General features: G+C 35.0%; 1 protein-coding gene across 5 annotated transcripts; it reads right to left on the bottom strand.

Annotated features, from left to right (window-relative positions):
* Window positions 1-16,843: 16,843 nt before the first annotated feature.
* LOC123538503 (uncharacterized) lies at window positions 16,844-24,070 on the bottom strand. Of its 5 annotated transcripts, none has more exons than XM_053530706.1 (4): window positions 22,799-24,070; window positions 20,646-22,499; window positions 19,456-19,605; window positions 16,844-18,286 (listed from the first exon to the last, which is right to left on the bottom strand). In XM_053530706.1, exons 2-4 carry the CDS (start codon window positions 22,495-22,497, stop codon window positions 18,150-18,152), a joined length of 2,139 nt encoding a protein of 712 aa, XP_053386681.1. In that variant the 5' UTR covers window positions 22,498-22,499; window positions 22,799-24,070; the 3' UTR covers window positions 16,844-18,149. The 5 variants fall into 5 exon arrangements, with proteins under 5 accessions (XP_053386681.1, XP_053386683.1, XP_053386682.1 ...); XM_053530708.1 differs by having other exon boundaries at window positions 22,861-24,070; XM_053530707.1 differs by having other exon boundaries at window positions 20,646-23,027; window positions 23,771-24,070.
* Window positions 24,071-26,725: the final 2,655 nt, after the last annotated feature.

The following is a 26,725-nucleotide window of genomic DNA, read 5'->3' as shown; positions in this document are numbered from 1 at the left end:
GAGTGAGGCTCGAACCAACATCGGTGAGGGGCAAGTGATTTGAAGACAGCGACCTTAACCACCCGGCCACGGAGGCCCCTGCTAATTTTATTATCTTTTACTGCAAATAATCTTAACACCATACTTGAGTTATAAACGATAATAAAGGCGGTTGACAGCGGTTATTTCTCACATTTTTTTCGTTCAAAAAAGGAGACATTCAATTTCAGGAAAAAAAGAATCCATAAAATAATAATAAATATATTTTATCCTTTATTCCATTACTACAAATTGTGCTTTCGTCGGCTACTTCAATTTTGTTTAGCTTCTTATTCAAGCGACACCTTAAAATCATTGAGTTGAAAGTCAAATTTTATTTTAATTTTATTTTGAAATGTGCAGATTTCCGTACACGAAACCAGGGTGCATCGCTCTATAGGCACAAATCTCCGAACAACATTGTCCTCATCTTTGTACCCCTGTCAGGTACATATTTCGCACTTGCAACTTCGGCGTAAGGCGCACTGGGAACTTCAGTTCTGCATCTTAACATAAACGATAGTACCATACAGATTGTTATGTATAACAGCTGAAATCTTCTAATGAACATAATTTTTCTTTGTCAAAAAACATGCAAGGAACACATCTAAATCTACAGACATAACTGATGTTTTGACCTTCAGTCGTGCTTGGACTGTTCTTTCAAAGTTTCGACCATTTCGGGAAATCATTAATTATTTTTTCTTAAGACGGCTTTGAAACGTAGTTAATAACAGGTCATATGTCATGGAAATCCTTGAGAATACAAATGTAGTTTGTTTTTTACTATTTATTTTCCATTCAAAACTGAAAAGCGTTTGTTACGGGATACCGGAGCTACACTGTCTTAATTATCAATCTTTATTTACAAATTTCCCTGCAGTGTATTGGTAAAGAAGGTAGGAAAGCAATAAATATCAGGTTGTCAGGTTATTAAAATCATTTTGATTATCTCATGCTTAAACCGTCGCTTATTATGTTACAGAAATAATGGTGAAAGGAATGAATAAATCTATCGGCATATTAAAACAAATTTCATATTCAATGTAAACATACTTTTAAACAAAGCTTGGAAACTTTTTAATTAAACATAAAAATATTGTGTGCAAGAGGTAGAAACTGATAAGCCTGCAGACAAATAATGTGTTTAACAATAAAATAAAGAAGCAGCTCAGTTTTGTTAGTGTCAGATAATACTTTTTAACAGATAGAGGAAATGGTTAGATATATAACGTGCTTTCAAGAATTATGAAGAAGAAATATCATCATGCATTTATTGTTTCAAAAATATTTACATGGCCTAGGTAAGCCGATTAATACTTGAATAATATCAAAGTAAAAATATAAAAAAAATAATGAATTAATATGCTTTGACAATAAATATGATGAAACTCGAAAATGCAAGTCGCAGACTTAATATTATACAAATGTATATGGTTATAGCTCTTTTTGTCTAGATAATTACTGAATTTCCTTTCTTTAGCTTTTAAACCTCAAGAAACAATAAAATCGGTTGTACCATTAATGAAAGGTAACTTAAGGCAATATAAGTATCGATTGTATTGAAAACATGGTTCATGGCCCTGTTTAGATTCGGAGATGTACTTAAATTTACGAAAGATAACGATCAAAGCTACAAGACACATAGTTGAATATGTCTTGTTTTCCTTTTTATTTAGATATATTGAATGGATATCTATAATACGAAATTCTTGTTAAAGACATATTCTCAATTTATTTTATATTTGAAACTATAAACTTCTAGTAAATACTTATTGTGATATCTGCATTAGTGTGCGCCATTGAATTGTTGTGTTGGCCAGAAACTTGTCCTGGCAATCGATGCAACGATTGTCCCTACATGGCAAAAAAAATCAGTAACACGCAGAACCACAACCGCATGTCACAATGCCTTTGCAAGAAGACAAAGCATCAAGAGAAACACCGGAACAGGCAATAAGACAGATACCAAAAAAGCTCAGTCCCGGTCGGATTTAAAAACTGCTATTCATTGAGTCCTCCGCCTGTTCCAAAGAGGACTGTGAAAGGCTTTAACACCAAACATGCAGTGTGTCAAAATAGTTTGGTCATAAAAAACATTCATATAAAATAAGATGTAATAGACTTCACTATGTTCAAAAGTCACGGGACAGTGTAAATAAATGTTATACGCGCGCAAGGTTCCCCAACACAGGCAATGACAACAGAACGCATGGTATGCCAAACACAAAAACGCTCTTGTAAATTTATATCATATGCTAAATCCACTAGACGTTCATATCATATCAGTTTAATGACTTACGGCAATAACTCAGACAAAACTCCGTAAAAGAACACAACTAATGAGAGTCTTTTCGACAAGATTTCAGCCTAACATTTGATTCCAGGATCCTTTAAACCTTTGTCCCCGTTCATTCATAATTGATTTTATCCCTTTCCCGTGCAATAGTCTTTGGTGAAATATACGGGTATTTGGCCCGGTGAAAAAAAGTGGGAAGGCGACATAGTTTCAAGACATTTCTTAAATATATTGTCGTTTTGTATGGGAAACTAGAAAAGTAGGCTTTGTCGAATAAAATAAAATTTGTAAAAAGATCCTTTGGAAGCATAGGATACAACCATACAGAATAATAGCAGACTCGGTTTGACAAATGCTCGTGTTAAGTTTTTTTTCATACTCGCTGTTTCTTTTCAACATGTATTAAACCGTATTTTGTGGCATCTTGTAATCTTCGTAGTTTGTTCTACCTTTTTTATTAGTTTGATAGTTGATTTCACGTTAAAACTGTTTCATATGCAACTTTTTGTGTGTGTTTAGCATTCCATTAAAACTGTATAACGATAACAAGCATCCATTCAAAGCTTTCTACAGTATAAGAGTATAAAAGCTGATTACCAGAATAAAGATTTGGTAAAATATATGTCTTTTAACTGATATTAGAGATGGAGTTAAGTGTATTGGAAAGTTAAACATGGACACATGACGTTGTAGATACAATTTCTGCGTCTGTGTGTCAGAACTTATTATACGAGGTTTTCCACCAATTCAACAAAGAGGCTCTTTAACTATGTATGGGGAAAATCAGTTTCAAACCTTAGAATCATTTGAAATCCATTTGGAAAATCACAATAAATTTCATCATCTGTCAATGCATTGAATATCGCCTACTTTATTATGTAAAAAGATATTTACAATTGCGATCATCTGGAAATTCTAATACAATGTACAATAATGAAACACAAAATACTGAACCAAAACGTTCAATCTTGCCGACGCCTGCGTTTCCTACAATGAAATGCATTTAATAATTTATTACTTCAACAATTGTTCATCTTGGAAGTTGTTAAACGGATCTGTTTGATTCCAATTTTCATATCAATATAATAAATAATTAAGTTACAATTATGCAGAATGTGATTTCTATCAAATAACAGTAATCTCTCATGGGTACGGTTAAATGAAATGCTTTGTCATTTGAATTTCTGTCAAATATTATACAACACTCAATAAATTGAAAAGCACCTATCCTCTGATGTATTTTACGCTTTTGCATGTTTTAAATTATACATGATGCACTGATGCATACTGTTAAAAAATATATTTCAAACTGCGCCGTTTCTGCTGTCTGTATATTTGCTTGACATGCAGTTTTCTGCAGGGACTCAACTGTAAAGACATTTTTTAAAGCCCAGTTGATAAATTAAGAGCGAAGATAAATTTCGTTACCGTTTCCTTTAACACAATGTTTTAGAAACCAACAAAGAAAAATTCTGTAAATGGGCATTACAAAAAAAATATATACTGTAATGTGGTCTCTTAAAGAGTTCTAAGCACTTGTATGCTTAACATTGTACTTTTTTGTAAGCGCAAAAGCCTGCAAAGTGTTCACGTTTCAAGTCACAATGATCTCCACAACAGATAAAAGAATAGAGCTATAATGGATATGTAATAATTATAAATAAATATACACTTATTGAATGACATGCTGGTAAGTAGATTAAAATTATTGTCCAATGTCTGAATAAACGAGGGCATATGGTTTTGTCTATTGACGAGCAAAACATTCAATAAGTTTTTATTATAACATGGCATCAGAAATTAATTTTTTACTATTAAAAAAATCTACACAGAGATCTCTAAAGATGTGAAACCACAGGAATTTTAAACAAAGTAGCCATACACATGCATATAATCTTTAAAATTGCAAATAAGAAAGAAATTTTATACTTTTTCAATAGAAACAGAGAAAGTATATTATTAACTGTTGTTTCAGATACAAACGGACACAGATTTTTGTGATATGTAAAGTCTGTGATCTGGAATTTACACTAAACGTTTTTTTTATATATATATAATATTTATATAATATATATAAAACTCAACAAGCATTCAATATTACTTTATAAGGCAGATAATTGTTAAATATGAAGACATTAAATTATCATCGGAACAGTTGTTGCTTTACATTTTACAATTATTGACTCTTGAGCCATTGAATATGATGTGATATTCACCGGAAGACGGCAATATTGACCGTTGCGATAGCCGAGGTCAATATTGCTTTCTTCCGGTGAATATCACATCATATCCAATGGCTCAAGAGTCAATAACTGTTTTATTATATGGGTTCAGGTTTATGAATAAGTACCAAATATTTGTTGCAACATAATTAATGTTTGAAAGTAATAATAACTGTGTGAAAACCTATTAAAGTTTAAATGAAGACACTTAAAATCCTGGAATCATTGTGTATACAGTTTCTTATCGCTGAAATATATTGTAGTTGATTGTAACCGGAGCATTTTGACCAGTTATCATTGGCAGGAGTAACACCATTCTTCCATTCTATTTTTAGAAAGTTATGTTTAATGGGGAAAACCCACTAACTATTAAACATGAAATATATTTTGAAAGATAATGAGCGATTTCGGCCAATGAAATTTAGGTTATTTTAGAACATATAACAAGATTTAGCTTACCAAAAGGTTCCTTCTAGCGCATATAAAATATTCCTTTTAAGGGATATTGTTTTAGCATAATGTTACAAATGTTTAATAATGCAATGAGAAAAATATGTGCTATCATTATTGGTGCAAACTTTATTAAGAACTAATCTAAGTATTAACAGTTTTATCATAACCCAAAATTGATTTTTTTTAATATAAGCAAGTGCAGTACATATTCTGCTATTTGGAAGCATTTGTCTTGCAGTCTGTGTTCCGGATATTTTCATCACGCGACTACACCAGCGAGTAGGCCTACCGGCACACTTAACACAAAGAAATTTAATACATGCATTTACGATTCGAAAAACAAATCGGGAAGAGTAAAAAAAAGTACGCAAAAGAAAGCACCTGCAAATCCGAAACGTTAGAAGCTAAAAAAATCACGTGACCAGGGACAATTTCATTACGTACATTTTTTTTGGCGGGAGTCTATTTTAAGATGATGCATATTCATATTCATTTCATTAATCTCGATTCTTTACTATAATATATTCAATTGAGGAGTTACATGATTTAAACTTTATCATTGTGTCTTATTGTTCTGTTATTTTAGTAGTTGTATTGCACTATAAAGACTGAAATAAAGATTGATTATGCGTAAACACATATTGGGCTAGAGGCTATTTGTAATGAATATGCATGAGTCCAAGATGGCGGCGCCCTACGGGAAATCGGATTCCTTTGATGATACCCTTGCATCCATTACATGCTCAGTCAAGTGTGACATGTTTACCTTAAGTGTTCCTTCTCTTGAGAAGGAACAATAAACTGTATTGTCTGCGCTAATGATCCAGTTAACTTTATTAAACACTCCATCTTTCAATGTGGACAGTACTGTTAAAATTTTGTTTAACATTTATCGCAAAATAACGTACAGTTTTTAGCCTTTTTTGTTTGATAGGAAAAATACGAAATGGGTCTTGTAGGACTTGTACTGAAACATTATTAAATGAGCCGTGCCATGAGAAAACCAACATAGTGGGTTGCGACCAGCATGGATCCAGACCAGCCTGCGCATCCGCGCAGTCTGGTCAGGATCCATGCTGTTCGCTAACGGTTTCTCTAATTGCAATAGGCTTTGAAAGCGAACAGCATGGATCCTGACCAGACTGCGCGGATGCGGACGAATAACCCATTATACCGGGTCTTAAATCCGAGCAGTTTGCTGAAATGTTAAATAATTAATTAGTATGATAACTCGATAAAATTATACAGAACGTGGGCTTACTTGATCGATTTATCAACATTTCAACAGAGTCGGTACTTCAATGTGGAAGCCGTGTTTACACTATTTTAGAGGAATTTTGTCATGTTTAAAGAGTGGAAAAGTTTAAGACCTGCTCTGTATTATTTACGCCACTAACCCAGATTATTACAAATAACAGCAAATTAAATGACAAGGTAGAAGAAGACACCAGGTACCTGTCCAGGCACTATTTCAGTACGGATGGGCACCTGGATAAAATCACCGACCTCCCTTAAGCCAGCTGGATGACTCCTCGCACGATAAAATTTACAACCAAGCGAGGTTTCGAACCCAGAGAGGTAAGAACATGTGATTAGCAGACAACGACCTTAATCATTCGGCAACGAAGGCCCTCTTCAAGTTTTGCGAAGTAATAAAAAATGATAAAATTACTTATATTATATCCGATCAAAAATGTACACGGATGAACACAAAAATCTCCGTGAAGTTGCAGAAATTTACTTTTGCACTCAATAGATTAAAGCATTCAAATAAAATAGACATGTCTGCATCATACTGCTATTATAATGATTTTTATGAATAAAGAAAGAGCATATATACACGTACATCATTATTTTTTATTCTTCTACAGCGGCTTTTTGGATATTACTATAGAAACCTAGACATAAAGTCTGCTGAGATCAAGTAATCTGTAATGACGTTTATTCATTCTTCATACTAACACTGACATTTATTTTCAGAAAACCCTCTTATCTATAGGCTCATCTCAACAGTTTGCAGTTAATTTTTTTCTGAAAGTGCTATTTAATTAAGTGAACTTTATGCCAGAGATATTTATCTTCAAGGACTCTAACGACTGATGCTAGTCTAATAGAAAACATACACCGCTAAACAGATTGTTTGCACTTGCAATAACTATTGGAATAATATGCTTTGTCCGATATACATTAAAACCTGTTTAATCCTATATGACATTGATTATTAATTTCTTTCATGCATTTAGCTCAGTGATTACAAATCTACCGCTAATTTATATACATATGATTGTCATTCATTCGATTTAAGAGGATTTTTACAGTTACGTCTAGTGTGCATACTTATTCTTATTTAAGCTTATTTTTTAGCCGTCACCTGACGAATTTTGGTTTCGTAATCAAAAAAGTGTTACCGTTGGATCACTGTGTCCGCGCTAGTTGGATGTAACAAGTTAGCTCCCAATATAGAAAAACAATAATGTGCGTAATACAATTTTAATTGGTCTCGCAATTTACGTGTTGTTTATGATGTAATACCCTAAAGGTGATATTACAAGTTTACAAGTTTGCAACATTCTATATTGCTCATGCAATAAAATCTGCAACATTCTAATCTGAAATCCGAGATGGAAGTAACCGGGTTCCGTCATATTATAGTACAAAGAAAATAGAGTTTAAATTATATAAAATACATGATAAATCTCTGTATTAAACTTGAAAGTGACATATAGAGCTGGTGTATCTCTAAATAAATGCCCATCAAAGAATCATTGAAAGCCACTCCCCTGACCACTCCCCACCCACAAGAGCTCATATAGCGACTTTTAAGCTTTTGATTACTATGAACTTAGCACCCACGTGCGCCAGTACGAGTGCTTTTTTGGCACGGTTTAGCATCTGGGTAAAATCATCGACCTTCCATAAACGAGCTGAATGACTTCCTCACAAGAAGAATTCTACCTTCTAAACAAGTTTTTGAACCACCAGTAGTGATAGGCAAGCTATTTGCAGTTATCGACCTTACCTACACTGTCTAAAATTAAACAATGAACTAAAACGTTTACTTTTTCCCAAAGCATAATTGTAACGCCTAAATCTGTGTTACAGATATCAGCATAGACACATTCAAATAGGAAAACCAAATAAGTTAGTAAGTTCAAAGAATTGCAAAACGATTCATTTGATTCATTTGTTACAAATGATGTAATAATGCAATATTACTTCCTGAATTGGATTTCCACGACTTATTTTATTATATTTTTTTTATTATTTACTTGGTATTTCTTTAATTTCTGTAATATCCATGCATATAATATTGATTTGAATAAATCTTGCAATACCATCGACATGTTATTAATACATTCTCAGAAGAATTCTGACAGGAAAGGAATTTTAACTCCCTACATCAAACAGTCACTTATGAATATGCAAGCAAGGATGAATTGTCTTTCTTTGAAAGCATTGAATTACCATACGTTATACACTGCTACAGTAATTATAAGTTTCAAACAGTGACAAAGATGTCAAGAAGAATAGTCGTGTTCAAAACACTCCCGCCCATCCCCCCCCCCCCACCCCTGACCCCCACCGCACACACACACGCACTCACGTATATTCATAGATAAAGTAAAGCATATAGACAGGGCGGATGAAAGCAAATGAATAAACACAGCTCGTAATTGCCCCTCCGCACCCCCCACCCCACCCCACCTCTAGTTATACCATATAGTTTGCTTTTTCTCCCTTTTTCTGTCCATTAGACTGCTTGTACCTTGTATTATGTCTAGACAGTCATCATCTTTGTTTTACCTAAAAGCAATTAAATCTATTATTCAAATATATTTGTGAACATTATCAGAAATTTTTGCTTGCAGCCACACAGGACTAAAGGCCAGGGTATGCTTATGATATTGACAGGTACAATTATCATATAAAAAAAAAGTCCAAAAGTGGGGAGAGTATATCTCTAAATATACAACGAAAATGCACTTGAGCTGTTCTGCAATTTAATTCTTATTTCCATGGGGCATGCACATTATCCCCTCCACCCCCACCCCACCCCCACCCCCTCCACACACACACTAATATGTCCCGATCAACATCCAGTTTTAGCTGACTTTGCCTCTTGGGACTCATTTATCTTTTAAGTATCAATTGTATAATTAATGTATATGAGCATTAAAAGCCATTTTTACAAGTTTTTCTTTCAGAAGTTTATTACTGTCCTCAAAATTAAAAATACCTGCATTTAGCTGTTTCATGTGTACATAGGCTAATTACTCAATACAAAATGTATGTTTTTGTCGCCCTTGTTTATTTTGAATAATATAGGTAAAACAAAAAATATTTTGAGGAAAAAAGATGAAATTATCTTTGGTTTACTCTGAAAAAAAAAAATTCTGGCTTTCAAGTTCTGAAACAAACATCTGACTTCCGTAGATGGCAAAAAAATTCTTAGCTCCAAGTAAAATCCCAGGCCCCCAAGAAGATCGAATGGTCGGCCTCTAGCATGCCTTTTTAAACTTGATAGTCCATATGGAGGTGTATTAACTGAATGCTGAATACAAATCCAATAACAAAATCACCACCAGCAGAAACAGTTATCCTTGCGCGGTGCTGCTCGCTAAGATCTACATCTGGAATATTTCCGTCATTCCATGACTGATTAGCCCATGTCATTTTGTTGTAGCATAACTCTGTACGGTTTATATTCTCATCCATAATTTGGGAAACTTCCTTCCTGGTGCCAATAACCAACCTCTAAAACTAAATGAACTAAAAAATTAATCTGTGCAATACCATCGAAGTTAACATTTAGGACACGGTTGCAGAAGCACAAATTTTCCGAAGTTCACATGTAAGACACGTCGCAGCTTTCAGTAACCTCTCATTTCCATCAGCGGCAACAACCTTAAGTCTATGTTTATCAACAGAAACTTTGTGTTGCCAAGCGAACCCTCCTCCATTAACTCTAAATCTATACTCTTCTTTGCTGTACAGTACAAACAATTAAAGGAATGTTCGTTACCTGTTGTTCGCCTTGTTCATTTAACACACGTCCTCTGCCATTAATTAGAGACGATGTCGTGTAAGAAGGAGCGTAGGTATTGTCAATCAATTTAGCAGCGTCAATGGGAAACCCTTCAGTATTCATAAATCCAAGCAACGCAGTACTGACAAATATTTCGTCCGAAGACAGTAAATTATTATAATTTTGTATCACGTGCTCCTCCATTTCCGCTGGCTTTTTCTCCTTGACAATAAATGCACCAACTAGGACTATGCTTAACTGTGCCCCACTATGAGAATGATAGAAATAGGTTCCGTTAGAGTTCAGTCTAAACCTGTATGAAAAATGTATGTCCTGGTAAAATAAGACAGTGTGTCTCGAAAGCAGCTCTATCCGTCCACGGTGTTCTCTTCATCTAAAATCTATGAAAATGAACCGTAGCTAAAAAAAATGTGATAGCACATTCGTGTGATGAACCATACGACATCCTCAGGATCAATTAAGGTGTATATGTCGTCACCATGCCTATTAAACATTCGGATGGAATTTAGACGTCAAAACTGTTGACTAGTTTGACAGTGCTTGTGCTATGCACTTACTCTTATTGCTATTTGTCATTATTTAAATATTTTACATTTTCTTCTCGAGTTTCAAAGTTACTTTCGGTCAAAATACGAAACATAAAGCTAAAATGGTTAGCAAAAGAAGACAAATTTAGGTACAAGACAAGTTATAAGGTCAAACTTTCGTCTTTATGGTGTTTTACAAAAAAAAGAAGGAGAAGCTAAATAAATTTTAAAACATTTTCTTGTACATCGATGCATGAAAACATACATTTTCACTGATGTATTCATCAGCAATACGTTTCTCACGTTTATATCTTAATCTGCAAACAGTGAAATAAAATACAGGCTTCAGGAAAGATGCGACTTATTACTTACTGTAAAATCATTTAAACTTCATGGGCATGAAATTTCGTGGTTTTGGTCAAAACGGCAATTTCGTAGGAGTATGAATTTGTGGATTTCAACTTTTGAACATTAAGTGAATGGGAATTTTACGTGTTCGTTGGGATTAAATTTCGTGGATTGACTCAACCACGAAAATTAGTCCCCCACGAATATTAATGATTTCACAGTATTTAAAGATTTATCTACTATACCCTACTGAATCAGAAAAATTGTCATTTTGGAGACAACATTCGTAAAAGACGGATACTGAGTGTAAGACAAAACATTGTCTTCAAAAGAAAAGTAAACTTGTCACAAAAAAGTACACTTGATATGACCTGTGTAAGATAACAGTTATATGTTAACGTTTAAAAACCATTAAAATAAACTTTTCTCATATCTTTTGAGACTCAGGATAAAAAAGTAATTAAAAAGTGTCCAAAAAAATGCATGTCACATTTCAAATGTTCAATTTCAATGTAAATATAAATCAGTTTCATCATACCTGCCATAATGTAGTCTTCTAAATGTGCAGTAAGAAAAATAAAATGTGATCGTGTAAGTAGGTCGTCGGTTAAAAATAGAATGCAATAGAAACCTTTACTTTTTGTAAAGTAATACAGGGGTATTCAATGTAGTTGTTGATACATAGTTATCCAAATTTACATTCTTCCATCTTAAATTGCATATATAGTAAATAATAATAATGAGCCGCGCCATGGGAAAACCAACATAGTGCCTTTGCGACCAGCATGGATCGTGGTCAGGATCCATGCTGTTCGCTTTCAAAGCCTATTGCAATAAGAGAAACCGTTAACGAACAGCATGGATCCTGACCAGACTGCGCGGATGCGCAGGCTGGTCTGGATCCATGCTGGTCGCAAAGGCACTATGTTGGTTTTCTCATGGCGCGACTCAATTATGAATTGTGTTGTCTTAAGATTTTACTTACGGGCACTTAACCTTCAGTGAAGTTAAATGTAATGATTGCAAAATGTTTCGTTTGTTTTGTTATGCTTTAATTCACACAGACAACCTTAAAGTAATTGATGTTTACTGTATAGGTGTAAGTTTGGCTAAGATTGTTCGATAGCTAAATATCAAATAAAAGTTTAAGGTAGTGGACATGTAACTACAGTCGACATTTTCTTTTCTATTGCGCAATAACTGTATGCTCCGTATCCGATTTTGGCATTCTCAGGTTCTTTTGAAAAAGAGTTTTCTATTATTTCCGAACGATGTCGAAATTGCATACGGAGAATACGGAAACGAACGGAAATTGCCGATTATCATGACGTATCCATTGCCTTACGTCACTCTGGCACAGTTCAGGTTATATGGCGTCTTTCTGGCTTTCGGTGGCTGGGTTAGATTCCACATGTTCTCTTGGGGAATATCGGGGGATATCCAAGACATGAGGTTAAATATTTTAAAATGTATGCATTTCATATAGCATCACAGTTACATTTTCATTATTATAATTATTATATAACACTTTTATATAGCACTCTTTTCATGTACATGTACAAGTTCAAAAGTGCTTCACAGAAACATTGCAAAAATACTAACAAATACGCATACAAAAATAATGCATTCAACATTAACAACATTCATAAATGTAAAACGTATAGATTAAACAAAATAAACATACATACATATTTAAAAGTATTTAAGTTACCCTAGGATAAAATACTGTTCTGCGCAGTTTTATGAAGAAGAAGGAGAAGACAAAAGCATCAATGTATCGGTCAGTTAGCAAAATATTGTACAAAGAAGTCGGGTCTTTAGCAGGCTTTTGAAAGCAGCTAGCGTGTCAGCTTCCCTGATCATGACGGGAAGGGAGTTCCAAAGCTTTGGAGCAGTGCACGAAGCTGTGATTGCCATACATCATGGTTTTAGTTTTTTGCATAGCCAGTGACAGCGTGTCTTGTGATCTTAGGTGTCTGACCGGTTTATACACTTCTAGCATATCCCTAATATAGGCAGGGGCCTGAATGTGTAAAGCCTTAAAGGTGTGGGTCAGAACCTTGTACTGCACCCTGTATTATACTGGCAACCAATGGAGCTCCTTCAGAACCGGTGTTATATGATTGCGACGGGGCGTCTTGGTGATGACGCGAGCTGCCGTGTTCTGGACATGTTGCAACTTGTTAAGTGTGCTATTTGGAATACCACTTAACAAGGCATTACAGTAGTCTAACCGTGAAGTAACCAGGCTGTTGATAAGGGTCTTTGTGGCATCACTGGTAAGATACCGTCTGATGTGACCTATTCTGCGAAGTTGTGCATATCCAGTCCGGCACACAGAGTTGATTTGTTGTTCCATATCCATATTGTTGTAAAGTACTGCACCAAGATTCCTTACACATTTTGTGGATTTTATCACAGAGTCACCGACCTTCACAGAGACGACATCAATGTACTTGGAGTTACGCTTTGATGTGAATAGCATTACCTCCGTTTTATCAGCATTGAGCTTCAGCATGTTGCAAAGCATCCACGAGTTGATCATAGGTTTGAACTTAGACACTCTCAAAGGTTACCGTTGGTACAATGTAGAACAGAGTTCTACAGAACATCTTTCTTACCCTCTGCTATACGGGAATGGAACAGTTTACCAGCTTCTATTACAGACCAAACGACCATCCATTCTTTCAAAAATGCTTTAAATGATAGAAGCAATCTGAAACCCAACGCTCTGTTTAAAATTGGTCAGCGCAAGCTCCAGATGCTTCATACTCGCCTAAGACTGGGTTGTAGTTCATTAAACTTTGATCTCCATCGGCGTTCACTAATTGACTCTCCCTTGTGTAGTTGCGGCTTATTCGAAACAGTTAGTCATTTCTATTTATCCTGTTCCAACTACACCCAGCAAAGGCAAAATCTTTTGACTAACCTCCCTTGTCCCGCTACGATTGACAACCTTCTGTTCGGCAACGAGCATCTGTCTTTTGAACAAAATAAGCATGTCATAATCAAAGCTCAGCAATTTATAGCAGCGACAGGTCGTTTTGATCCGAGTCACAACGGTTGATGAGTGGAGGTCCCCGAGTAGCTGAATATATATATATTTTACATTACTTTCTTCTATTTTCGTATTTTTTTCATCCGTCTACATTAGGTTGAAAAATATTCAGTTTTTACCAGTTTCTACTTCAATTTTCTTCTAAGTTCATTTTTCTACGACGTTAATCATTTAACAGTACTAATCTTGTTGCAACCTGTCATAACAAAAATTTATTTGTATGTATTAGGAAATGGATTCATATAAGTTACCTTGTAACTTTTTTCCTAATCCTAACTGTATTTGTTACAATGATGTTTATGTTATGTGTACCTGATTGATTGAAATAAATACTGTTTAAACTAAAGCATCCACGAGACAATTTCAGCCAGACAGCTCTCAATGCGGCGCAAAGTCTCACTTCTAGCCACAGCCTCTATCAGATTAGATATCTTATCTTATTAGATATAAGCTGTGAATCATGGAAGTGGTTTTACATACCAACAAGCCCGACCAAATCAATTGACTCTTTATAGCGACTAACCTACACATCGTGGTGGCATATTTAAAAAAATCAAACTTTTGCTATATTCACCTTTATGTCGCATATTTGATGTTCTAACAATGTATTAAGGAGCTACAAAAATCTCATCTATTTTATTGAAAATTGGATGAAAAAAAAACAGTTTAATTTATTTGATAACATCAATCTACATTATTTTTGGTAAGGTTTCTGTTTTCTGATTTTCCTGTCCAAATGATCGGCATTTGTATACGAAAGTGGGTGGGGTAAGGAATTTACATTATGAATTGTGTTCAGACCAATTAAGATCTTCAAATTTTCCAATCCCCGAGTAGAATAATGTTAATGCACGTTAATCTCCATTTCAGACCTTAATTGAGACTTTGTTTCAACAAATTTAATCCATTAAGAATGTATAAAGTTTGAAAAGTCGAGCTAAAAATGCTACATTTTTTCATAGCAGTAAAAGTCACACCAAGTCACATATCTATGTCATGATTATGGTTTAAGGTTATGCATTGTTGTATATTACATATTTTCTAATAGCATTTTCAAACACATACATTATTTGATTACACTGTACTGTATGCCGATGTTATTACCTTTTTTTCACGCGTTCGCTCTGTTGTGCGCCTGCAGGTCAAAACGTACCCAAACCAAAATGTACCCATGTTTTCTCAATCCCTGGCAAATTATTTTTAATGTAAAAGGGCTGTATATTCTATTTTAAGGTCTTCATTATTTAATCGGGAGCCAAAACAATACAAATATTAGTCATCGCTCCTCGTTCGCTCTTGATTTTCCCAAAAACAAAAAAAAGAAAATTTTTTTTGCTGGCCGGCTTAATTTTTTTAGAAAAAAAATCCGATGAACAACTTTTCAATTTGGTGTGGCCTTATTTCGGTCGTTTTGTTACATCTGCATATATATAACCGAGTGTAGCGGGTACTGAACCCTAATTAATTGTCTCTAAACACCATGGCTTAAAACCCTGCCCGTGGGCCAAGTGAGGGAGGCATCATTTTGATCGTTGCTTCTATCTCTGAACAAAACATGTCACTTAAATAATGTTCCAAGCGGCCTCTTATGCCTCCACCACCGTTAAAGCTGGAAAAAGCCGTATGACATAACTCGTGTCACTCAGAACTTTCTTAGCTGTAAACATTTAAATGTATTATTTCTTTTCCGCTTTTGATATAGAAATTATCAACTCTTTACATGCTATCATTCTTTACGCACACTGGAAAAACTAAAATGATATGTTAAGTACAGTAAAGTAAGTACTCCTTATATTGTCTCATGCGTAAAAATGCAATGCTTTTGACAGGGCAAGTTTTATCCAGATAACACTACTAAAGGATTAAGGTAAAATCAATTGGAGAATACCGGTTCTTTGTGATATGTGAGCCCATCGTCCAAAAGGTCAGGGTGGGTTCGAACGAAACTCTACAGGAGCATGATGCATGGTAGTACTTTCAAACAAACTAGTATATTAACTCAGTAACCGCTTCAGTAGCCTAGTGGTAGAGCGCCCGCTTCAAGTGCGGGAGGTCCTAGGTTCGATCCCTGGCCGCGACATACCAAAGACGTAAAAATGGTACTAGTAGTGTCTTCGCTTGGCGCTCAACATTAAGAGGATAGTGCTAGGACTGGTCAGCCCAGTGTCGGTATAATGTGACTGGATGGGGTATCATGTCACATGTCTACGGCGCGAAATATAAAGTTGGGCATTGTGCTCACTGCTACAAGTAGACACCTTCGCTTATATGACTGAAAACAAAAATGTTGAAAAAGACGTTAAACCCGAACACACACACAATGCACACACGCACGTACGCACACACAAATTATCTTTTGAAGGATATAGGGGGAAATTATGACAGTCATCGCAACATCAAAAAGGAAATTGTTGCGACTCACTGTAGAAAGGTTAATCACCAAACATGCACTGTGCTTTACAGTTTTTGTATCGAATCCTCTTTTGATAAATTTGTCTAACTGATTGGTTTCAAATATTTGATCAAAATATTTTTTCTCAGTTCAAATGTTACATTCCCATAATATACCGTTTGTGTAAGACAAGGTTTGAGAAGTGTTTTAAGGCTTGATTTGTATTTGACGATCTGTGATAAAATTTAGTGAAAGCCTTCTGTAGTTTGTAATGGATGGCGGTATAACTTTTTATAATAAAACGACGAAAAAGAGCATCAGTTTCTCTGATTAAGTTGGTCATAGATCTTGTGATTTGGCCAGATCTTAGATTCTCGTAGGGTATATAACAGTATTATAATATTCTCATAAAAATACCATATTTAGTCATTACAGGAACCTTTGACTCATATCCAATAAAGAATGGTTTAAATGTCAACATCAATTGAATATTATATTAACTGTGAAATAACATGTAAAATTCTACTTTAAATGAATAACAACTTCGAAATGATACTGTTCCAACTGTATCCCACATCAGGAGAACACCTATGCATATAGATACACGTATTATATATAAATCAGTATTTGCATGAATTTTTTCTGATGTATTTGGCAACTTAATCAAGAAAAAGGAGATATTTCCCAATGTTGCATAAAGATAACGATGCATTTCAAGAATATAAGAACTGCTTTCAAAACACCTATTGTCAATACACAGCTATGTTTATTAATCATTATTACAATAATAGTCAGACCAGAGAAAACGACAGAATGAAACAGACTGAAATAATATTTCACAGTCAAGATCTTGATGAATAATTTTCCATCTTCGAAACAAAGCTTAGTAAACGTCATATACTGTAAGAGAGGTGAAACGTCAGTCCAGTCGTATTTAGAAAACGTCATTTACTGTAGGAGAGTGAAAGATCAGTCCAGTCGTATTTAGAAAACGTCATTTACTGTAGGAGAGTGAAAGATCAGTCCAGTCGTATTTAGAAAACGTCATTTACTGTAAGAGAGGTAAAACATCAGTCCAGTCGTATTTAGAAAACGTCATTTAATGCAGAAGAGGGAACTTGTCAGTCCAGTCGTCTACAGAAAACATCATTTACCACAGAAAAGGTAAAACATTAGTCTCATCGTATTAAGAAAACGTCATTTACTGTAAGAGAGGTAAAACATCAGTCCAGTCGTATTTAGAAAACGTCATTTAATGCAGAAGAGGAAACTTGTCAGTCCAGTCGTCTACAGAAAACATCATTTACCACAGAAAAGGTAAAACATTAGTCTCATCGTATTTAGAAAACGTTATTTACTGTAGAAGAGGTAAGTGGTCAGTCCAGTCGTATATGGAAAACGTCATTTACTGTAAGAGAGGTGAAACATCAGTCTAGTCGTATTTAGAAAACGTCATTTAATGCAGAAGATGTAGATCGTCAGTCCAGTCGTCTACAGAAGTCATCATTTACCACAGAAAAGGTAAATCATCAGTCTGATCGTATTTAGAAAATTTCATTTACTGTAGAAGAGGTAAATTGTCAGTCCAGTCGTCTTTAGAAAGGAAAAGGTCATTTACTACAAAAAAGGTAAAACTATCAGTCTCGTTGTATTTAGAACTTGTCATTTCCTTCACAACTGGTAAGACTTCAGTATTATTTTGAAAACGTCATTTACTATAGGAGAAGCAAATTCTCGAACTTTTTTTACGTCAGACATATACGTAAAATATGTTTCATCAAGGTATTAAAACGACACCGATGCTTTGATTCTCCGTATGCACGTTACTGAAACAACAAACTGTAAAAGAATAACGAACAAGAGTGCTCCAAACATTCCCCAGAATTCTTCTTCTGTGAAAGTCCTCTCAGGAACATCGGGAACTGAAACGAAATGGTAAGAAGAAATTCAAATGTGAGTCTTCTGTATAATCGGCCTTATTGCTGGTATATCAGAAGTTGCTTATCTAATGGCCTATTTTGAATAATTACTATTGTATAGTAAGAAACAGGGAGTGTTTCTGCTCATGCGTTGACCAAACGTACGTTACTTGCAGCTTTGGTAGAGCGTACTGCTCTCAATAATTGCCGAAGGTGATGAAATAGTTATATATTATGGCGTCGTAGAAACTCCGTTAACTCTTTCCTGTCTAACATCAGTACACACTTCTCAACGGTTCTCTTGTTCCACCTATCTTTTAACAGCAATTAAGAGCAAAAAATAAAAATTTAAAAGAAAATATGTCCTTCCACTGAACGGTTAACATGTTCGCACATTTCTCGGCCATTTTAAAACTAGAAGATTACCACGCTCACTCAATAGTTGAACTAAAGTTAAGAATACGTCATATCCCGTCGAGAGGTAGTTCGATGCAACAACAGTTTTACTTTAGTTACAATAGCAGGCGATAAAAGATAGGCAAATATTATCACAAAAGTGATTTTTAAACCTATACATTTTACATGATACGTATACCATAAACATTCAATATTTCATCGCGTAGCGACATACAAATTATGTAAATTTTATTGCTCTCTTTTTTGCTGATATAAATATACAATATGAGAGTTTAAAACATATATCCACCACACGTAAATTATTAATATGTGTCGGCCGCATATATAATGTATTTTAGAGGTAAAATGTATTCAGTTGACCGTAACGATTTGAAATATGTCAAATGCTATTTGCTGAAATGACATAACCCCTTTCGTATCAATTCATACAAAATACACCGTAAATATAATATAAAGTTAAAGTAGCCACTACTTTTTAGATATAGGTATAAATTCATGGTTCAGTTTCTAAAACACTGTCATTTGAGCTGGGTAAAATATTTACTCGGCTTCGGTGATTACGAACCTTTTATACTCTTTTTAAATTTTTCTGCATCTATTTATTCAAATTTCATCATTTCTCATTGCATGCAATCACCAACCGTATCGCAGGATCTGATTTCTTTTCACTACTTGTACCTGTTTATTATTTAAAAAGCTTATCGGGTGTTTGAACTACTTTAATAAGGAATGCAATATTGTACAAAATAAAATACCTTCAGTGTTTTCTTCTTTATTTGGAGCAGTCACTGTGGTAGGTCTTTCCGTAACAACCGAATGTTCGGATGGGAAGTTTCTGCATTCCGGAAATCCAGTTGGAGGAGGAGGAACTTGTGCAAACGAATCATTTAAGAGTAAGCCTAGTCCTTAAATATAGAAAAAGAATGTGAGTACGAAAGCAAACGTGCAATAACTGATGACTGGATACACAAATTTCCCATTGAGATAACACTCTGGTGGTATTCACAGTTGAATACTTAGCAGTGTGAAATAATTATCTTCGAATTGCACACACATAAATAAAGCTAGTTGGGTAACGCTGTTTAATTATGTTAAAAGTTACAAACGTTCAATAGGGTATATTAAAAATCGTCAACATTATTTAGACGCATTCGATCTCTGTTCTTGGTTGTTTTATCTGACTTACGTACTTGTTCGTGACATACAGTTTCATTCATTCTGCATTTACAAAGTTTTAGATAAAGGAAGGTAAAAATGATACGTTATTTAGAATGTTCTTAATCAGAAAACACTGAAATCACATTGTATTAAATATTAATATTTGTTTTGGTCCAGTAATTGTAGATCACTCCGAAAATATGGTCAATTTTTAATGTACGTCAGTCTGTTTCTTTACATTTCAGAAAATATCATTCAGTATTGAATTGAAAATACATGTTCATGTAGTTTGTTCATTGATAATAATTTAAAAAGCTTACGGAGAATGATAAAACAGCCAAAACGTATTTAAACATACCCTGATGGACACGACTGGTTCTGCCTTTTCGACCAATGTAGATCATGATCAGCCTGCATGATCGGTCTGCACATCCATGCAGTCTGATCGTGCTCTGCACTGTTCGCCATACAGCCAGTATCGTTTAGGAAAGTACCCCTTTTAACAGTAATGGTACTGTCATAATTGAAAGATGGACAAGTTCATTATAGTAATTTAGCAAGGCACTTAGCCCTTATCAAGCTAGACACAATTGATGCTGCCTTTGCGACCGTGTAGATCATGATCAGGCTGCAAATCCGTGCAGCCTGATCACGATCTGCTCTGTTCGCTATTCACCCAATATCTTTTTGGTAAGCACCCCTTTTAACAGTAAATGGTACTGTCCAAATTGAAAGATGAACAAGTTCATTATAGAAATTTAGCAAAGTACTTAAGTGTTAAACATACCCTTTTGAGCGTGATATTCTTGATGACAGTGTATGTACCAAAGACCTGGATTGTCAGCCACGAATCTTATTACCACATAACCACCGGCTGGAACTGTTATTGTATCCTTGCGCGGTGCTCGTCTCAAATCTACACCTGGAATATTTCCATCACTCCATGACTGATTTGCCCATGTCATGTTGTTGTAACATAGATCAGTAGGACAGTGTATATTTTCATTCGTCCCATAATTTGGATAACTTGCATTCTTATGACCATATCCAACCTTCACAACATGAAAGGAATACCCATGAACATGTATAGGGTGGCTTACAATATTGAGACGACCGGCACTAAAGAAGTTTATCTGTACAACATCACCAAAATCAACATTTAATGGACGGATGCAAGAACAGAACTTGTCAGGAGTGCAATTATGGGATTCGTCGCAGATTCCAGTAACCTCAGTGGGTTGTGTTAAGGCGGACACAGGAGGCAGTTTCAGACTAACTCCATTCATGTGACCCATTATTGCATAATCATCCGCAACTGCAAACCCGAGACTTACAAAAAATTCCTTAAATTTTCCGGACGTAGGTTCTGGTGCTGGATCATTGTTGGAAATCGCACGGACTTCATCAGCATGAATACAGTTCCAGTTTGGATACTTATCAAAAGGACAGTTAACAACAGTGCAGCGGTTGTTTTGCGAACAAATATTCGTTGTTGTAGATGGGTCCTGTTTGTCAGCTCCTACGTACCTCAGTACAGCAAGACCAGTGTGGTTACGATACTTTTCAAGCGTTTCTGCTCGTATCCAGAAATTGCCGATAGTTAGATTAGCATCAATGATAAAATCAAATCGTTCACCCGAGTGCATAATGAATGAATCAGCTATGATTGCATCGATATCATTTCCATCGGCGGCAACAATTTTAATTGTATGATTATCAACAGAAACTTTGTGTTGAAGAGCGAAGCCTCCTCCAATGATTCTAAATCTATACTGTTTTCCTGGTTGCACGGTAAAAACACTTAAAGGAGTTTTCGTTAACTGTTCCCCTTGTTCGTTTATAACCCGCCCTCTTCCGTTGATTAAAGATGACGTTACTCTCATTGCGGGCGTGTAAGTGCTGTCAATCTTTTCCGCCGGAGTTAATTTCACACCATCAGTATTAATGAACCCAAGTAAGGCGGTACTTGCAAATATTTCGATAGAAGACTGTAAATTGTTATAATCTTGTATTAGCATCAAGTGTTCTTCAATGTTGTTTACTTTTCTCTCTTTGACAATAAATGCTCCAACCAGACCCATGCTTAACTGTGACCCACTATGCGAATGGTAAAAATAGGTACCGTGGCGGTTCGGCCTAAACTTGTATGTAAATGTTTGTCCCGGTAAGATTGGACACTGTGTAACGAAAGCTGCCCCATCCATCCATGGTGTGTCCCTCATCTCAATCCCATGGAAATGTACCGATACTCCATCACTTTTCATATGATTTCTGACGTGGACTACAACTTCTTGGTTCACGTACACGATTAACGTTGGCCCTGGCATTGTCCTGTTGAAAAGAATAAGAGCACGTTCGTGTGGTGACCCGTCAGCTAGTACAACATCCTTAGGGTTAACTACTGTATATGTGACGTCACCGTATACATATAACTGCCCGTCAGTTTCGTTGATGTATACTTTCTCGTTGTACCCGCGACGCATTGGTAACCATGCACTCACGTCAAGATAGATTTCGCAAGATTCCGCATCCATATTGCATGTCCCCTGATCATTGTGACCGGTGCAAAATAGTTCCGGTATGATGAGTAAAATGGTAAGCAATTTTACTTGCTTCCTCAGAAAAGAAATTGATAGCATACCTGAAAAATAATGGCTTATTAAAATGTAAAGAGGAACTATATGACATTTAAATAATATGAATGTACGTTTGTACTATAATATATAACAAAAGTATGTTTTTTTCTATACTGTTTCCGTTTTATTGAAAATAAGTGATGGATTACATCCTAAAGAACATTGTTTAAAAATGGACTTATAAAATATAACTTCACAATTTTGGAAAATGCTAAAGCAGAGAAAGTACAAATCCTTAATAAACATAGCAACTTATAAAAAAAAAGATTAAATGTTACTGCTTATAAGAACTTTGTTCTCTAACCGATGATACTTCCGACAGAAACGCTTATGTAATTAGTTCGTTAGTGTTTTGAAACAGTCAACCTATGTTTCTGAAGAAGTGAGAACAACTAAATGAAGTGCGTCTGATTCCGACTGTCCTAGGGCATCAGCCATCAGTTCTAAATGCCACCCTCGATACATTGGGACGAAAAGTTCAGTAGTGTCTGAAATACCCGTGAATTTATCGGTCATACCCAATTAACAATGAACTGAAATTTAGTGATAAAAGAACATGTGTAATCATGTGGGTAAAGACACGGATGCTTTCCGCTTTACATAAATGCAGTTTGACCGGAAGTGACCAATATGATCATTTATGTGCATCTCTGGCTTCCTGTGTTCTGTGTTAACACTGTTACATATTCCTGAAATATTAACACTGGAAGATACTCCAGCAAAATGTTTTAAACTAACATTTTAGTGTCCTTTCTCAGACATTGATAGTCCTGCTATCACATAACAATGTCTTTTTGTTCTTGTTGTTTTTCGCTTACAATATGTTTACAGTTTTAATTAAAAAATAACCATTTAAGCCAGTTAGTCATGCTAACATCTCTGCCGAAAGTTGTTTTTATCCCTCTCGATGAATTAAAATTTTCGCGTGAAACAGGGTAATAGGTATTTTTGACTTTATATCAAATACTTCCGGATGTACAAGTTTAACATTTAAATCAGCCAGGATGTAGAGTATGTCATTAGAATATATTTCATGCTGAGTACAGAAGTCGCTTGTGTATGAAAACAACTGCCACGATACAAAATAAAAAAGATAAAATTATATACAACACTTTTTCAATTGTGCTTTCTAATACGCATATCAAAATCAACCGCGGTCAAAGAAGTCATACTGTATCTAATACCTCGTCTTTCAAAGTGTAAACGACCATTTAAAATTATAGTATCCGTGCTCATCAGAATAAAACAATAAAAGAATAAATACTAAAAATGTTACTTATCCTATCCACTGAACAGAGATATATCCTCTTTCATAATCCGAATGTTACTGTTATTATTACAATATGGGTGCCTAAAGTTAACAAAATCAACGATTCATAATCCGAATGTTGCTGTTATTATTACAATATGGTTGCCTAAAGTTAACAAAATCAACGATTCATAATCCGAATGTTGCTGTTATTATTACAATATGGTTGCCTAAAGTTAACAAAATCAACGATTCATAATCCGAATGTTGTTATTATTATTACAATATGGTTGCCTAAAGTTAACAAAATCAACGAAGCATCAATTACGGGTTACGTAAAAGTCAACTCTATAAGGTTTCATAAACTGTTATAATAGGATGTATATAAACGGAAGTAGTTTAAATCAGGTGCTCCTTTAGAATGAATTTCACATCAACTCTAACAAGAAATATCTTTAAAAATTATGGTCGGCGAATTGTAATAAGGAAAGAAGTTTATGAATTTTTCATCTAACATTAATCTTTTATCTAACATTTTTCAAATTGCAAAACTAAACACCGCACTTTAACAATTTAAATGGTTCTCTTTTAATTTTTCGCAAAGGTTTCGTAGGGCTGCAATTTTGTTTCGTTTATCCTTAGTCGAATAATTACAGCAGTGGTTTGATGAAGATTCATGAAGCGGTTCATGAGAAGAGGTCATTAAACGTGTTTATATATTTAGCTAAATTGGTCCCTATCCCCATTTGTAACAAAATAGCAGGAGACCTTACGATATTGTTACACATCGAGTTTGATAAAAATCCATTACATTTTAGTGCTTAATGCGAAGAAAGGCATATCTACTTTTAGCTATAGTGTCTCTAATAAGGCCCAAGTTCCTATATAAATAAATTTGGAAGAGGACCTTATAATGATGCTCCAGACCAAGTATGACAAAGATCCACCAAGCTGTTCATGAGACGCTGTATAAAGGCATTTCTAGTTTTAGCTCCAGCAGCCACTAAAAGGGGTTAAATGTCCCAGCTGAACAAAGTTGGCTGCGGGCCTAATAAAGATGCTACAAATCAAGTTTGATTAGAGTACAAAATCAATTAAAGGATTTTTTTATTTATTATTTTTATTTATTTCTAAAATAGGCCAACTGATCCCGCTTTAACAAATGCATATTCGCTATTCATGAATCTTTGGACGATGACGTCACACCTATAAAAAGTGAAGGTCAAGCAAAACATACAATTGTAATTATTTCAATATTTCAGTTTCATAAGCAATGTTTGACCGTAGTCATATCACATAGATAAACTGTATGCATCGTACCTTCATTTCAGTGTAATGAGATTCAGTCATTATATAGCATATATATAATAAAACAGATTTCAACTGAGTTCAATATTTGCATACCATACTAAAGAAAAATATTCATATATAATAAATCAGTCAAATAATTTATAACAAATATATCAAAGCAAACAAGTACTTATTTTAATATGCAATCTGGATAAGTCACAAAAGCAAGAAACCTTTTCATATACAGACGACAATTGTAACAAGGAAAATCTTTTAAAAAGCACTTCTCTACATAAAAGACTCTTATCACACCCTTATTCATGTGATACGCAGACCGTATTCAACTCTTTCTTTAATTTGATGTTAGTATTTGAACATGTTTTTATCATATTTATTAAAATTACTTATCATTTTGAGATATATCAATATTCTTGCTAAATATACTGAGCCAAAGTTAGCTTTAAAACTGTGAACAGCGTCGTTTAGGATAAACGCTTTGTCTACATTTCACTCAGCGTAGCACAATCAACAGAGTGAAAGAAACTGACACTCTCGTCCAATCAGGCAGAGTGTTCCATAAATCTTCCATTTTGATAAATTATAATGCGTTATCAAGTAGTTTGATTTGCTAACTGAAGTCACGTGGCATAGGTAACGAAAACGAATTTAGACGGCGTCGCCGAAAAATACACAAACAAAACACTGGTTCAGACAATCAGTAGAATAATGATGTGGTTGAAGGCTGTCCAAAGGGGATAATTTAGCGCTATTATTGCAGTAAATGCAAGTGTTTATTTAGATTCGAGGTAACAATAGAGGACTTCCACAAAAAAGTTCTGATATTGAGCCTTGGTAATAAATGTTTGAATACATCAAAAAACATCAAGATTCTCATTATTTTTTCTTGCGTTTCTGTAAGTCCCTTCTACTTTGTGCAATCTTCATAATGATTTTACCACAATTTCGTATTTTTTGCGATACGTTTATGCTTGTCTGTGTATACATATCATAAATGATTTATTTAGCCGCGACATTTTCAAGATAACACGCTTTTCCTAGCACTAGAGGCGCCAAATTCATCCTCTACTAGTGCATACAAAGAGCGTTCTGAGAGAGAGAGAGAGAGAGAGGGAGAGATGGAGAGGGAGATAGAGAGACTTGCAACAATAGGAATAAAGGCTTTACGGAGGGTTGTTGGGATCTTTTCATATAAAAATCTCCTACGCTAATGATATTTCAAGTAATCTCAAGTCCGCAATTGCTTACACGTGCACATCTTGAAATGATATTGATATGTTAGATTACAACGGATTCTTTTAACCAACTTATTGACTGTTTGGGGCTACAGGGTTTAAATAAAATTTCAACAGTCCGTAAATGAGCCGCGCCATGAGAAAACCAACATAGTGCGTTTGCGACCAGCATAGATCAAGACCAGCCTGTGCATCCGCGCAGTCTGGTCAGGATCCATGCTGTTCGCTAACGATTTCTCTAATTGCAGTAGGCTTTGAAAGCGAACAGCATGGATCCTGACCAGACTGCGCGGATGCGCAGGCTGGTCTGGATCATGCTGGTCGCAAACGCACTATGTTGGTTTTCTCATGGCGCGGCTCATATATTTGCCTTTCATTTAATATTTACATAGGATTTAAATTGTTGGAGGCTACAAATCCCCTAGGAGAATGTGACAGT

This window comes from Mercenaria mercenaria, chromosome 18 (assembly GCF_021730395.1).
Source record: "Mercenaria mercenaria strain notata chromosome 18, MADL_Memer_1, whole genome shotgun sequence".
NCBI classification, from domain to species: domain Eukaryota; kingdom Metazoa; phylum Mollusca; class Bivalvia; order Venerida; family Veneridae; genus Mercenaria; species Mercenaria mercenaria.
The sequence above is the reverse complement of the archived record's forward strand: the minus strand, read 5'-3'. Positions and strand labels throughout refer to the sequence as shown.

Excerpts from the sequence above, each read along its gene's own strand:
- LOC123538503 (XM_053530706.1), bottom strand. The coding sequence starts at position 22,497 with ATGCTATCAATTTCTTTTCTGAGGAAGCAAGTAAAATTGCTTACCATT. Across the intron at positions 19,606-20,645 it reads AGAATATCACGCTCAAAAGG|GACTAGGCTTACTCTTAAAT; the intron begins GTATGTTTAACA and ends TCTATATTTAAG. Across the intron at positions 18,287-19,455 it reads TAAAGAAGAAAACACTGAAG|TTCCCGATGTTCCTGAGAGG; the intron begins GTATTTTATTTT and ends ATTTCGTTTCAG.